The 15,795-nt window shown below is 39.4% G+C and overlaps 1 protein-coding gene across 4 annotated transcripts in view; it reads right to left on the reverse strand.

The window, feature by feature from the left end:
• Nucleotides 1-15,795, reverse strand: part of LOC121288094 (probable helicase with zinc finger domain) — a 471,833-nt gene that overhangs the window by 435,458 nt on the left and 20,580 nt on the right. For 2 of the 4 annotated variants that reach the window (XM_041206411.1, XM_041206410.1), the window contains exons 3-7: nucleotides 4,414-4,450; nucleotides 4,100-4,224; nucleotides 3,945-4,001; nucleotides 2,710-2,758; nucleotides 839-914 (exon numbers count right to left, since the gene is read on the reverse strand). In XM_041206411.1, coding sequence (XP_041062345.1) covers nucleotides 839-914; nucleotides 2,710-2,758; nucleotides 3,945-4,001; nucleotides 4,100-4,224; nucleotides 4,414-4,450 — 344 coding nt within the window. Of the gene's footprint in view, nucleotides 1-838; nucleotides 915-2,709; nucleotides 2,759-3,944; nucleotides 4,002-4,099; nucleotides 4,225-4,413; nucleotides 4,451-15,233; nucleotides 15,351-15,795 lie in introns of all 4 variants that reach the window. The other 2 variants (XM_041206413.1, XM_041206412.1) reach the window with 2 other exon arrangements.

Below are 15,795 nucleotides of genomic sequence, written 5' to 3' on the forward strand. Positions count from 1 at the left end.
ATGTATTCCATAAAGTATTCAACCATCTCAGTCAATAAAAACCCCTTCAGCTTTCAACTCCATTTCCAATGAAGGTACTAACTCTTTCAAAGCAAGTAAAAAGGAACCAAAGATTCAATACAGCTTCAACTACTTAATCTGGGAATCAGTTCTACACATTCACCACTGAGTAACAATAAGCCTTGTAGGCTCCACTGAGACCCATTAAGTATTAGGGCTAGACCCATTAAGTATTAGGGCTCTGCCTTGTAATTCTACACCAAGTTGAAGCCAAAAAGCCTGCTTACACATATCAACATCTTAAAAATCTGGATCCCACCTCTCCACCCTCCCTTAATAAAATTTATCCCCAATGAAAACAAGTTCAGACACTAAGGATGCAAGACTTGCATCAATTTAGTAAATGTCCTCCAAAGTACAGCTGAAATAATTATTTCACCAAGTGAGAAATCTTGATCAGGAAACCAATACCCTAGCACACCACAGACTATCACCATGGAACACCAGCTGATGATATCAATCCCAATATCACCCTCTTTCATCTTGCATCATTATTCCTTTTGTCATTTAACCTCTCTTGCCTTCCATCCTACCACAGAACAAAAGTGGAGATCGTTCTTCCCCTCCTCCTGCCTTTGTATTTGCTTAAACCTGCTATTTCTCTAACTTTTTTCCAATACTGATGAAAGGTCATCAACCTGAAAAGTTAACTCTTTCTCTCTCCACCAATGCTACCTGGCATTGAGGACTTCCAGCATTTTCTGATTTTTATAAATACAGCACAGCACTACTAACATCACTAGGGTATTGTATCAGGCATTAATAATCATAAACTTACTGGCAACACAAGGAATACTCATCAATTCCAACAACACCTCGTGGGGGTGGACGGAACTTCCATCGACATTCACTTTCTGAAAGACAATTGAAAAAATTACTTTTCTGTCTAAGGTCTCCATAACATGCATTCAGCCTCCCCAGGGTGTAAGCAAGAATCTGGTCCAGTGATCACGATTAGTAGCTAATCAATGTCAGCATCCTGGATAAAAAGATGCAGACAGTAGAATTTTAGAAGATTCTTCCCTTCTGATTTTCTTCACATCACTTAAGGAAGCCATATTCCCAAATGGCTCTAGCTGAAACCCAAATGTGCCATGTGGGAAAGGTCAGTGATAAACCACCATCCTGTCTCTCTACAATCAATCAGCATGGTTAACCATAAGACTGAAAAGAACCAAAAATCTTTCTCCCCCATGTTTTTGGCTCTTCACCAAAGAGTTATACTATTTATTAGTTTATTAGTTCAATTATTATCAGTTGCAACACCTCCCTCCTGCCATCAAAAATGTGGGGAAGATGTTATTATTCTTCCCCTTTCAAAAGAGGATTTTAGATACATGATTGAATTATGTATTTCAACAGTAATTTTCAAAAAAAGAATTGGATATACATTTATAAAAGGAAACTTTTGCAGAGCTACGGGCCAAAATGCAAGAGAGTGGGGTTTAATGGAGGGCTCTTTCAAAGAGTCGACACAGGAATGGTCTATCATTCTATTCTATTCTTCTATGCAAAATAGGCAGCTTACTCTCAGTGCTGCTCCTCAAATCAACTCTCAAAAGCCTCAAAAGAGCAAAGAAAATCTGATCTTCCTCTAACTTTCATCCTTGCTCTCAAATGAAACACCAACTTAAAACTCTTCTCATTTCACTCCATAACACCATTTACTGCTCCACAAACCATCCCATACTCCAATTTTTTTAAGTAAAAAGACCAAACATCAAAGATTTATTTTAACTTCAGTTCACTAAGTTTTCCATAAAAATTAGGTATGATCCAATTAAAGACAGCTCCTGTTGCACCATGTGGAAAGGAGGTGGAACAATGTGCATGCACATATAGACCAGGAATATTTTTAGAAATTCAATGCAGCATTCTCAAGTCTTTTGGCAATTCCTCCTAAATAAAGAAGCTTATAAACAGTCTTGCTGGAGCCCAAGAATGCTTCCTCAAAACTCCTTCCCGATTCCAAGATCCCTTCATGCTCAGAACCTCTATATTGCATTGTTCAATCCTTGTACTATTCAGCGTTCTTTAATCTCAAACCAACACAATGCACCCAAACACTGGAACCTCCTTCTACAATACTCCAGATCCTAGGAGTCCTGTGCCAATGATTTCAGGTGCACCGCTACCACTACCAACCACCATTGCCCCCCCCCCATCCCCCAACTCTCCTGTACTCCTAGACCACAAGAACGACCCACCAAGTGTGACTACATCTGAAGCCCCTTTCCCAGTGATCTCAAATCCCAGGGCCACCCCCAGTGTTGATAAATAAGCATCCCTGAAAATATGTAGCATAATACCACTGTTTTAATAACTCACTGTAAGTTTTGATTTGTTCTATAAATAGGTTGAAGGGTCCAAACATCACCCTAGTTTTCTTTTTATATAGATACTACATTTGTGCCAAATAATAACGAATATTAAAATAGCGCTGTATTAGCCATTTTCTAAAGCCACCTCTAGCAAAGCTACTCAAACACCAGGTGAGGTGCAATCTCAGTGAAGTGTGCACAACTTTCTCCTATCAGGGAGACATACCAATAAAGATTCTGTCAGTGTCAGAGGTGACACTGTTCTTTTTTTTAAGAGCATTATCATTTGTTGCAGGAATGAATTTAGCTTCACAATGTCAGCACACACCTTTGGCATCTTGCTCTGATGAAAAGAGAGCACCATTAGTTGCAGCCTGCTTAAAAAAAGAAGAAACTTCACATAAATAATTAAAATCCTTAAAGTTTCTGTTAATCTTCTGCATCACTGTTTACAAATGTAACTAAGTATCTGCAACACATTTATAATAGATCGTGCAAACCACTGTACATGAGTCACATAATATTCTCTACCTTCGGAACTGTTATGACCTGCTTTAACAAGGTACGGTATGGTACCTGGGTCCTATCTAGAACTGGAAATGTAAGTATTTACAATTGCTTGTTATATTGTTCTGAGAAAGTCCAGAGCATTCACTGTTAACATAATGCACACTGAAACTTCAAACATTCTAACGCAGGCTTGTCCAATGTACAGCCCACACAGGATGCAGCCCCCAGAGCCAGTTTTCAAAATTCGGGTAAAATAGCTGAGTTTTGATAGAAGGTTCTGCATGGAGCTGCTCGTCCAATCAGAGACTGCTTCTCTCCCACATGAGGGAAAGAAACAGTTTCTGATTGGAGGACAGAAAACTATGGCGTTGATGAGTGTGTTGAGGCCTACTGGACCGAGGGAAGCAAAGGTATGGCAGGGCCGGAGCCCAGGAAGCCTGGAACGTCGAGGCTGGAGCCCAGGGAACCAGGTACGTCAGGCTCCTGGAGGGCGAGGTTTTGGCGGCCTGGGAGGGCGAAGTCACGTCGGGCCCGTGGAGGGGGGTTAACCATTTTTAGCAACTTAGCCAGAAAGAATCTTTGATAATAAAGCAATAGACAAGATCTCAAAAACTACTAATAATGGCAATACAATAGCAGTGTTCAAATTCTCAACTTTTGTGCCTTAAATTGATCTAGCCCAGATCATCATTGGTCTCTACCAGATGCTGGGGTCCTAGTTCAGAGGGTTGTTTCCCAGTAGCCATGAATCCATACACAAAATAGAATCAGCACCTAATATAGCATTCTCACCAACAGATTGTTGATTTAACAAATTACCATATCACACTGACATAGCTGGGTGTGCTTCTCAGAGATTGGAGATGAGGCATATTGTCAGTGACAGTAGGAGGAACTTAACCCTAACATATCATCCATTCTGTATCGAATGAAATAATGCAGTATACTCAAATTCCCAGCCTCCCAAAAACGCACAGAACAGTTACCTGCTCTCGCATTACTTGTTTCAAGGGAAACATATTTAAGTTCTATAATCATACGTTAATCTCTTACCTGCAACTCCGTCAGTAAGTGCAGCAGCCGTCTCAGATGACTTAAGGAGGCTCCATTCTGGAAGCATAAAGCGACATGTGCTTTGTGCGCTATGAATTCTACTGAAATTGCATTAATTAAAAAAACGAATTTCAATCGCCAAAATGCTGACCTACCATACAGTCTTCAGTCTTACAATCGCACAAAGCATCATAAACATCCTTCAGTTTTCCCTCTAGAACCAGTGATGCCAACACATCTCTTAACAGGTTTTCCCCCAGAATTTCATGGAAGCATAAAACTTGGGAACAGAACAGTTAATTAATTAACATGTGAAAAATACATCTATCACCAAAAGCCATACTAAATATATATAGGTTGTTTTTTTTTCAACATTCAAACTTTAAGAACAATTCCTAAAAAACCGCAACAGAAAACATTATATTACATTTAAACATATAATTAATGGAAGCCATTTTATGCAACTTACCACTTTTACAATCTTCTTCAGCCTCTTTGTAATTTTTCTGTAAAGAAATACAAAAATATTTACATTCAATCAAGTGCCAAAATACTACACAATAACTAATATTTAATACTATTCCCATGTTTACTGGCAAAATCCATCACATAACATACAATTTAAAAAGTGTTAAAATTTAGATTGTTTGTATTCACCTAAGGACAATATTACGCATTACATTCAATTTATACCTCTCCCATTTTCCTCATCTGCACCCCTCCAAAAACTAAGAGCACACCTAGATCTGCGACAGTGTGCTCCATGCTCTGCCAATGAACTACATGTGAAACACAGCAAATACACATTTAAAAATAACAAAAACGTGCTTGCCAATGCTTATTTCAAATGCATGCAAGCTATTTTCATTGTAAAATTAACCTCCTCTCCCCCCATGCAAAGAAGGGAGGATATACCAGCTGAAGTATATACCAGCAATAGAAGGACAAAGTAAGGATGAAACGTGCAAGAAGCAGCATCAGAAAAACAGGCTGCTTGTGGGTAAATGAGGTTGCAATAAGACCACAAAAAGATTTAAGGATGAAAACAAGGATTTTACATTCATACTTTGAAGGACCGGAAGCTCATGTACATCAGCAAGGAATTGGTAAGAGGGATATGTTATCTGTAGCAGAGATTTGAATAAGTGGGGGTTTAAGAGGATAGAGACTGTAAGGCCAGCAAGGAGAGTGTTTAACAATCAAATCTGAAGAAACAAAGGCATGTTGAGGGTCTCAGTGGAATAGGCACGGAAATGGGAAGAGGTGGGCAATGTTGCACAGGTGAGAGTAAGCAGTCTTTATGATGGAAAGAGTATAAGGACTGAAGGTCAATTCAAGGTTGAACACGATGCCAAGGGTGCAAATGAATGATGCAGTCTTAGACAAGTGGTCAAAAATTATGAAATTAGTGGCAAGGGCACGTATTTAATGGGGGACTTGATAAACTAGCATTAGCTATGACTGATTGACTGCCTATGTTGTAATTTCTATGATTCTGTAAAGTCCTCCTTGTTATTTCATGGAAGAAACCTAACCACATGAAAGATTGCAAAAGAAACTGAAATTTAAAATAGAGGTTGTCCCTTCCCCAAGTTTAAAATGATGGACATTAACATCTGTTGAATAAAATAGGCAGTTTCTCTTTCATCAAGAGTTAATTAGGAAAAAAGGATCCATTTGATGAGAACAGTTTGTTTAAAATGTTGACAGGACACTGCAAACTACAAACCCCCACTGCAGATTGTGCTAATTTATTTCAAAAAGGTCCTTCAGCTGTCTCCAGTGGTTGGTTTCCATAATAATGCATTTCAGCCTCGGGTAAATCTTATGAGAATCTGTGTTGTTATATAGGGGAACAGCATTATTACTGAGATAGTCGCTGAGTAATCACATCTTCAAAAGCTTCGGATCTCATCAACACCATCATCGAGATATTAAGACAAGCTAATTATCAGAGGAAAAGCAAACAGCGGCTGCCATCAAGGCTGGAATCATAGTTAAAGGAAGACAGTCGTGATTGGCAAGGCCAATCATCGCAGCCTCAAGACTTTTTGCTGCTGGTGTGCCTCAGAACGGCTTCCTTGGCTCAACCATCTTCAGCCATTTGATGAATGACCTTTCCTCCAATATAAATTCATAATTGTAATTGCTTATCAACCATTTCCCAATTTTCAGCTCCATTCCCAACTCTTCTAATAATGAAGGAGCACATGCAAGTCTACAGCAGAACCTGGATAACATTTGGCTGACAAGTTACAGATACCTTTCACACTACCCGAGTGTCAGGAAATAACCATCTCTAACAAAAAACACACTTCTTGCTGAACTTAAATGACACCATCATTGCAAATGACCTACCATCAACATCTTGACCAGATGCTTAATTGAAGCACCATGGTTGAAAGCCGGGCTGAGGCAGGGTACTCCAATAAGTAGCTCATCCCTTGGCCTGCTGCCACCTACTAGGGTCAAGTTGACAACATAGTGGAATACTTCGCTCTCCTATTTTGGTACAGCTGCCACAATATTCAAGATGGTTTCAACAAGTCAGAACAGTGCAATCTGCTTGTTACCTCAATATATCACGCCTCCATCACTATTACACTGTGGTTGCAGTATGTACGATCTGCAGGACACAGTCACAACTTACAAAGCTTAAGTCAACAGCACCTTTCAGTCCTGCAACCTCTACCACAGGAAAGAGCATGGGAACACCAGCACCTTCAAGTTCTCCACCATCCTGACTTGTACACAGGCTATGATTCAACTCCTTACTTAACACAATGAGAGCTCCATTAGCACAAAGACTGCAGCAGTTTAAGGAAAAGACCCATAACTACTTCCTCAGAGCCACTAAGGATGGGCAATAAAATTGTGACTTTTCCATCAACCACAACCTGCATGTAAATTTTAAAAGTGTGTCATGGTTCATCAGCTTTCTCTCTCAGTGAACGCACATCAGGATGAAGCAGCTTTGTAACAAAAGCTTACATTATGAAAGAAAACCTTGATTGAACTCAAAGGCATTGTTGGCACAGAGTATACAGGACTGTTTCTTTTTTAGCATCAGAGTATGAAGCTGAAAGAATGTTAAGTTGCTCTCTGTAGAACGTCTCCAGACATTTTACATGTATTAATTATCTTGTATCTTTGCTTTTGTAAATTGAATTGACACAAATAAACTGAAGAAATAATTTCAGGCTACACCAGTCTGGTTCCAAATATGTTTTTTCCACTTTTCAAGAGACAGGCAAAGTAGTCAAAATCCAACATGGATTCTAATGTAGAGCATTATTGTTAAATAGGGTAATTTGTAGGCTAAGTCCAACCTTATTCTTAAGATTAGAAATAACAAAAGTGCATGAATGACATTTACAGTATTTGGTTAGCACCAATGGAACTGAGGAACACCTATGGAAAAAGTGCAGTTATTGAAAAGTTGTTACCACATCCTGAACTTCATGGACCAGTTTTACAAATGGAAAAAATTTTCTTCTTTAACCATGTTAGATGCCCAATTACATTAAATTGAGTCACCAAGCCCTTTGAATGTGCGAGTGTCTCTCTCTCTCTCATTCAAAAGAACATCTTGACTATCTTCACCCAGCCACAGGCAAAATCAGGAGTTAATTCCTGATCGCATTCTTCATAGACTTTTAAAATTCAATTTTAACTTTTGTTACTTTGACCAATTGTCACCACAATCAATACCCTCATTAATAATTAAAAATGCAGCTGTGTGACTTAGTATGTTAGCTGCAAGTGTACTCTGCAATTAATACCTTCAAGGCCAACTGAAAGATCATCTCTTCTCAAAATCATAGACTAATTGCTACAAGCTAAGCACGAATCAAGTTAGCCATATAATAAAAACATGCCAAGAAACATTTGTATCTTTTTCATTCTTATTCTAAGTCAGCCCAGTATCAAACAATGTTTTGTTTTTCATCACCTTCTCTTCCCACCTACTGTTTACCCCATCTGGTGGTTTTTTTTAAAAAAAGCAAGAGCAACTGTTTCAGTTAGGTAGTTGTTACTGGACTAGTAGTCAAGGTGCCTGAAGTAATAATTCAGAGAAAAATGAGCTAAAATCCTACCAGGGCAGTTTGACAAATTTAATTCAGTTCAAAAGAAATGTTGAAATAAAATGGCAATACTATGAAGGACCGTCGGATTGCCATAAAAGCCCTAATGATTCACTAATGTCCTTTACGGAAGGAAACCTACCACCCGGTCTGGCCTATAAGTGACTCTAGTTCCCATAACAATGTGGTTGACTCTTAATTGCCCCAGCAAGGCACTTTGTTGTACGAAACCTCTATCAGCTGTTCAAGAAGATGGTCTATCGCCTTCTCAAGGCAACTGGGGATGGACAATAAATGCCATGGATGTCCACATCCCATGATTGACTTTTTCTTAAAAAAGAGGCAATGTTGCAGGTATATGCTGCAAAGCACTTCCAATGCCTAGCCTTGGATACAGTCTCCAAACTAACATCTACCCATCACAAATATTTCCCTACATTCAATCACCATCCTTCTCTTTGAACTTTGCAGACTGGCAACAATTCAGTAAATTTAGGAAAATAGTGACTCTCGCCCTGCAATTAAGCTCATACATGTGCAAATTATATTTAACTGGGTTGTAAATCTTGTGTAGTACATCTATTATAGTTATATTCATTGCAGACAATACTGTGAAGACATGTTTGTAAACTTGTAGGTAGGTAGCCAGTCAATGTTTTCCTGAAAAGTGCCTGCCAATCTCACCCCTTCATATCATGAACAGAACATTTTTAGTCTCCTATTCACAAAGTGAATAAATACAATACCTTCTTAGCTTTTGGAAAGCATTGCATGATTAGGTCCATTTAGCTTTGAGGAAAAGCATTACATTATACATTAAATCAGGCACTTTTTAGCAAGTACATTGAATGTTATTTCCTCAATGTCATCAACCCATCAGTAACACTTGTCATTGGTCCAGTATAAGTTACATATTGAGTAAATGTATGATTCAGCTTCTTTTCAGCTCAGTTCCATGGTTTCCTGAACTCTCAATAAATTTACCTATCAGTAAAACTGCAAGTTCTTTCCATGCTGCCAATTACATGGATTTTTGTTCCTGGTGTTCGGGATTCCTAGAACACTGCCTTCCACATTGTTACCTTTATCCAACTGCAACAAAATAGTTCAAACCGTCATTGAGAAAAAAGTACTTCAGATCTCAAATACTAAAAGGCTGGGTAACAAGATCACATAGCCAATGAGAGGCTGTCCACTGTCCTTCATCCATTATATTTTGGAATTATATCTAAGGACTGGACTTAATGTCAGTTGTACATGTTTTTTGAAAGTATCGTGGTGCTCCTTTTTGCAGACAATAGCAGACTCACCTGGGGCCCAGTGCACTCTATCCAGAATGTGAATCAGCGGGTTAAACTGTGAAATATAGTAGTAGGTCATCTCAGATATAGTGCCTCTTTATAGAGCCTAAGAGGGGATCTTAAAAGGGTTTTACAAGATATATACATTTCTGATTCATTGTCATCTTTCAGGGTCCTGGAAGTCACTCCTTCAGGACCCTATTCAAATGGTCTTTCTTCAGCAACAGCCACTTCCTAATCCAAGGCAAGCATAAGGTGTACAAGACCTGTCTGAAAGAGCTCTTCATGGCCTCTGGGTCTTCACCTGATTCAAGATCCAGAACAAAGCATTGAGATGAATTCAGGGCCTATGTCAACCTATCACTGTGGACACTGGAGGCAGTCTCATAGCAGATGCACCTCTTTAGAAACAGTGGAACATGAGTAGATCATTTAGCCCTTTAAGCTTGTTCTGCCATCCAATGAAATTGTAGCTGATCTGCAACCTAACTCTATATCTCCTTTAGCCTCATATTCCTTAATACCTTTAAGATGAGCACAATTAAGCTGTTGGGGATAAGCGAACCATCTCAACAACACTGTGGCTAACACAACACAGTATCCTATTGTAGGTCATTCCACCACAACAAAGGTAATTGCTGTTGAGAAAACCCAAAATCAAATTGACTACTGCTGGAAGATTTTTACCTGGAGGCCACAGATGAGAATATGCAAACATATATCCAGGATTCAATATCCATCATGATTGGGCTGTGAAAAGGAGGTGTTGCCGAACTGCTACACTTCCAACTGGTGAAAATACCACTCCATGGGATATACAAGGACACAAATCCACAGTCATCAGTTGGCTAATAACTGATTTGCAACTCTTCTTGTAAGAAGGAAGATATAAAAACAGGTCCCTTTTGGCCGAAAATTACAAAACTGGTGATAGAAGCTTAAGATTAGGTCATCCAATACAAGAACCCTACAAGTATGCATTACTCCAGGACATTGTTGATTATCGGTCAGTTTGCCTGCCTCAGCAATAAAAGCTGTAAGAATGGACCAATTACTGGAGGCTTGGATTTTTCTGACTTAGCTAAAGAAAATCCAATTTTCAGACAGGTATGGCAATCGGAGCTGGACAAGCAGTAATTCCAGCCCCAAAGTTAATCAATAACCCTTGGCTCCGTCAATCTGCATCTTAATGACAAACTTTCATTTATAAAGCACCTTTCATGTCTTCAGAATGCACCAACAATGTTTATTGGTTGTCCACTGTGTTATGTAGGTAAACACAACAGCCAATACCACTGAGTTAAGGGATCAGATTTGTTTTAAGATGTTAGCAGAGGGATAAACTTTAGCTGACACACAAAAATGTCCCCATTCTTCAAATACTGCCGAGGGATCATTTACATCTGCCCCATGAACATAATTTGTTTCCTTCTCACTCCTTTGCATATCCAACTGGGAACGTAACTTGAGCAGGGTATTAAAACATCTTAACCAAGACAGTGTTCCAGTTTCTGTTCCCTGTGCCGTCCTTGTGCACTGGCAGATGTTGACAAAATGTGAAGGAAGCCCAATTATAACATGTCCAACAAAATGGATTCAAATAAAAAACTACTGCGGAAGCTGGAAATCTGAAATAAAAACAAAATGCTGAAAAAACCAAGCAATTCTGGCAGCATCTGTGGAGAGAAGAAGAGACATCAAGTCCAATATGACTTGGAGTTCTGAAGAAGAATCATGTTAGACTCGAAACACTAAAATGGATTTAAATTTGGGTTTCCTGCTGGCAGTGCAGCAAGCTCAGAAAGCCAGAACTGTAGGTGCCCTATCTGATTTCAAAATTACTCTCTGCAACAAATATTAAAACAAAGAAATTTTGGTTCACTCTTTGCTTAAAAAAAAAATCCACTCACATCAGAGACCATTTTCTGGGGGAAAATGTGAGCAGATACTTGCTCCCAACTGGGGGATGGTACAGTCCCTCAACTTTCCCATCTTCTTTCCAGAGAAATGTGCAACAGGCAGGTTTCCTTCATACTAAACAAAATGTATTAGTGCTGAAAACGTTAGCAATAGTTACTTTTCAAAGACAGCAATGGTAAAAAAATTCCAGTCACTATTCTGTCAATCATGTTTAGTTACAGTTCCTTTAATCCAACTGCAACTCAAATTTTTCCGCAATGTGTAAATCACTTCACAGAAAAAAGAATTTGTGGGCTCACCAGAAAGTACAAAAATCTTTAAATAACAAGCTCTGGGTAATGTCATGCTTGCATCAAACCCGCAAGCGTATGAAAACAATGGACATTTTGGATAATGTATCTTGCCCCAAAATGGAGCATGGGGGTCAGGAGACTTCTGTAATTTCTGCACAGACAAAGAACAAGCTCATGTCTCTGTAAAGTCATTAAATGGCAAATGTCCGTGGGTGGTGTGCTCTTCCCTTGAAGGGGCATTCTGGATACGAAACCACCTCTCATTTTATCTCTTTTTTTTTTTAGTTTTTCATGGGATGTGGGCCTCATTGGCAAGGCCAAGATCATCCCTAATTGTCCTTCAACTGAGTGGCTTGCTAGACCATTTCAGAGGGCAGTTAAGAGTCAAACACATTGCTGTGGGGGTCAGGAGGACATGTAAACCAGACCAGGGAAGGATGGAAGATTTCCTTCCCCAAAAGGACATTAGTGAACCAGATGGGTTTTTACAACAATTGCTGATAGTTGGACTAGCGTTATATTCCAGATTTAATAACTGAATTTAAATTCCATCAGCTGCCGTGGTAGGATTTGAACCAGAATGTTAGCCTGGGCCTCTGGATGACTGGTCCAGCGACATTACCATTACACCACCATCCCCCACCACCATCTTATTGTCTGGATATTTACAGAAACTACCACACTCCCCTCCAACTCAGTATGTGATAGCTTGAAAGCTAACAGAGAGTTGGGGAGATAAAACCACGGCACATTCCCATGCAACCACAGCAGGTGCAACACCTGCCCCTTTACTTCCCCTCTCCTCACCGTCCAAGGGCCCAAACATCTCAGCATTTCACTTGCACTTCCCTCAATTTAATCTACTGCATTTGTTGCTCCCAATGCGGTTTCCTCTACATTGGAAAGACCAAACGCAGACTGGGTGACCGCTTTGCAGAACACCTTCGGTGTGTTCGCAAGCATGACCCAGACCTCCCTGTCGCTTGCCATTTCAACACTCCACCCTGCTCTCATGCCCACATGTCCGTCCTTGGTCTGCTGCATTGTTCCAGTGAAGCTCAACGCAAACTGGAGGAACAGCACCTCATCTTCCTACTAGGCACTTTACAGTCTTCCGGACTGAATATTGAGTTCAACAATTTTAGATCATGAACTCTCTCCTCTATCTCCACCCCCTTTCCGATCCCCCCCCCCTTTTTTTCCAATAATTTATATAGACTTTTCTTTTCCCACCTATTTCCATTATTTTTAAAAGTATTTCCATCCATTGTTTTATCTCTGCCTTTTAGCCTATTTCGATTCCTTCACCCCACCAGGGCTATCTGCTATCTGTACCTTGCTTGTCCTGCTTTCTACCTTTAATTAGCACATTCCTTAGATAATATCATCCCCTTCAACACCTCTTTGTCCTTTTGTCTATGACATCTTTTGGTTATCTCCACCTATCACTGGCCCTCTATCCAGCGCTACCTGTCCCACTCCCCCTTAAACCAGCTTATATTTCACCTCTCTTCTATTTTCACTTAGTTCTGTTGAAGAGCCATACGGACTCGAAACGTTAACTGTGTTCCTCTCCGCAGATGCTGCCAGACCTGCTGAGTTTTTCCAGGTATTTTCGTTTTTGTTTTAGAGAGTTGGGGAGAACCCAGTTTATTAAAAGCAGATGTGAACATCCCCCATTGTGTGGTAATGGTTTCTAACATCATATCGTCTGTGTGGATTATAGAACCATGGATCACACGGTCACATGATCAAAACTTGCTAGAGACAACACATAGGACACAAGAGGGACCATCCTCCAGGAAGAAGACAGATCTCTGCCTAACAATCAGTCAACCAAGGCAGTGGGAGAGGGGCTAATTCGTTCCCATCTGCAAAAAAAAAATCTCTTTTGTCTACAGAAGCTCGAATGCAACTTCGTCTGAAAATCTAGAGATTTCCAATCTCCATTCACTTTCAAAGAACCACAAGAGAGGGCCCCCATCCAGGCCTGCAACAAGTTCACCTTAAAGGATCGGTTCAAACATGTGATAGATTAATAACAGAATAGTAAGAAAATCGAAGTGCACAAGTCATCTGTAAAATATATATTTCCTTGTGTGTATATGCCTGTGTGTTTGAGGGAATGAGTGTTGTATTGTGTTTACATTCTGGGTGTTGTGTGAATAAACGTGTATCTTGTCTTTTGATTTCAACTTACCCGAAAGCTTGTTTTGTGTTTTATCCTTTAAAGTCACAACACTCAAAAGGTTTAAAACACTCCCTCTAAAATATACATCTTGTTGCAAACAACCGAGAGGTAAGGTAAAAGGGGAAAAGTTACCTCACCACCTCTCCCCATCTGTAACAGTATTTTGAAAAATACACTCAGCAGATAGTTGACAGAGAATTACAGATAGTAGTTCAACTAAACAATGTCTCTATCAAATCACAAGAGTAAAATTCAAGCCAGTTTAGCAACTTTAAGAAATAATCAGTGTCAGGCAACGATACACAGCCTATTGTTTTTATTAAGTAAAATATACCTGCATCTTCTCAGGTGCCCTGGACTCATCTAGGGAAGACATGACTGTCAAACAATTCACAGTAAACTAGTTGAATGTGTTTTGAACGCTGTAAAAACACACATACAATATTGCACACTACCTGTTTTTCAACTACATAAACTGAGGAATGCAAGATACTAGCCGGAAATCTACATATTTGGAAGTTAATAGGCATGAATGATATTGTTTTCAAACACGCATGTGAATAGAGATATGTATAAACAAATGAAAAACATTCACAATAATATGTGCACTAATTTGACTTAGCAAAAGTCTTATCCCTTTAGTCAGAAGGTTGAGATCAAGCACAATTTAATTGATGCTCAATATCACACCAGAGTGCTATCAGACATTAATCTAAGATTCTGCCTACTGTGCGTTGGCTTATATTGATGCTAAAGATTCTCCAGCACTCTTCAAAGAACAGGCAGTTCTCTATCACAAACAAAAACAAAAACTGCTGGAAAAACTCAGCAGCTCTGACAGCATCAGTGGAGAGAAAGACAGAGTTCACATTTTGAGTCCATATGACTCTTCTTCAGAACTAAAGAGAAAGAAAAATGTGAAATATATCTGAAGTCATATGGACTCAAAACATTAACTCTGTCTTCCTCTCCACTGATGCTGTCAGACCCACTGAGTTTTTCCAGCAATTTTTGATTTTGTTTCAGGTTTCCAGCATTCGCAATATTTTGCTTTTATCTTAGACAGTTCTCTGTGTCCACTTTCAGCCACCACAGCCAAAAAATTAACTGCCCATTCATCTTACGAGGGACCTTGTGGCATGCAAAATGACTTCTTTGCTCACCCGCTTAACCATGGCTTTAAAAAGTAGTCTGTTGTACAAGGGCACTTTAGGAGGTTTGAGAAAGATAAAGACATTATTTTAATGCAAGTCGCTTTTCCTTCAATTTTGTATCAAATATCACAAAATATCCTCGCACTATGAACTCTAATAAATGTGATGCTTGCCTCATGGCTCTGCAGACAGAGCATAGGGAACAGATCCATTAACTCTGTTACAAATAATATTACTCTTCCATTTCAGCAACAGTGGTAGCACAGAACACAGGGATACCAGTGTGCTGTGTCACAGAGTGGAACAAAGGAAGTCTGAGTTTATCATTACTCACACACTAAGTACCTCATGTCAGCAGAAGTGTACAACAAAGGCCACGTGTTTCTCCAGGGTCACTCTTGTACATCACTTTGTAGCGAGAGATCAGTATTGACTGAGCTCCAAGAGCGCTGTGCTACAATTCTACAATGATTAGAATGAAAGCAAAATGGAGATATATAGTCAGAATTATTACTGGGAGATTGAACAGAGAGAGAGAGGAGCTTAAAAAAAACTTTATGAACTTGTTACCTTGAAGTAACTATTGAGATAGTGGCAAATGCATCATCTAAAAAAGAAACTGGGTAACAATTCAAGGATAAAATATAAATTTCATACAAGGATAGGGCAGAGAAATTGAATTAGAACCAACTACTCCAGTTGATGGCACAGGTGGGATAGACCAAATGGCCTCTTTGGGTGTTCTAGTTTTTAGGTTTCCAGGAACAGCTTGGCAGAATTAAATTTCCTGCTTCCAACATTTGCAAGTAGAATTCTTCCCCTGTAATGACTCAACAGGGACTAGCAAGGTAATGGAAATGAAAATGTTTTCATCCTTCCGTAGATCAAAAAAATGGTTTGCCAAAGA

The sequence above is a fragment of the Carcharodon carcharias genome, chromosome 15 (genome assembly GCF_017639515.1).
Source record: "Carcharodon carcharias isolate sCarCar2 chromosome 15, sCarCar2.pri, whole genome shotgun sequence".
Classification (NCBI taxonomy): Eukaryota; Metazoa; Chordata; class Chondrichthyes; order Lamniformes; family Lamnidae; genus Carcharodon; species Carcharodon carcharias.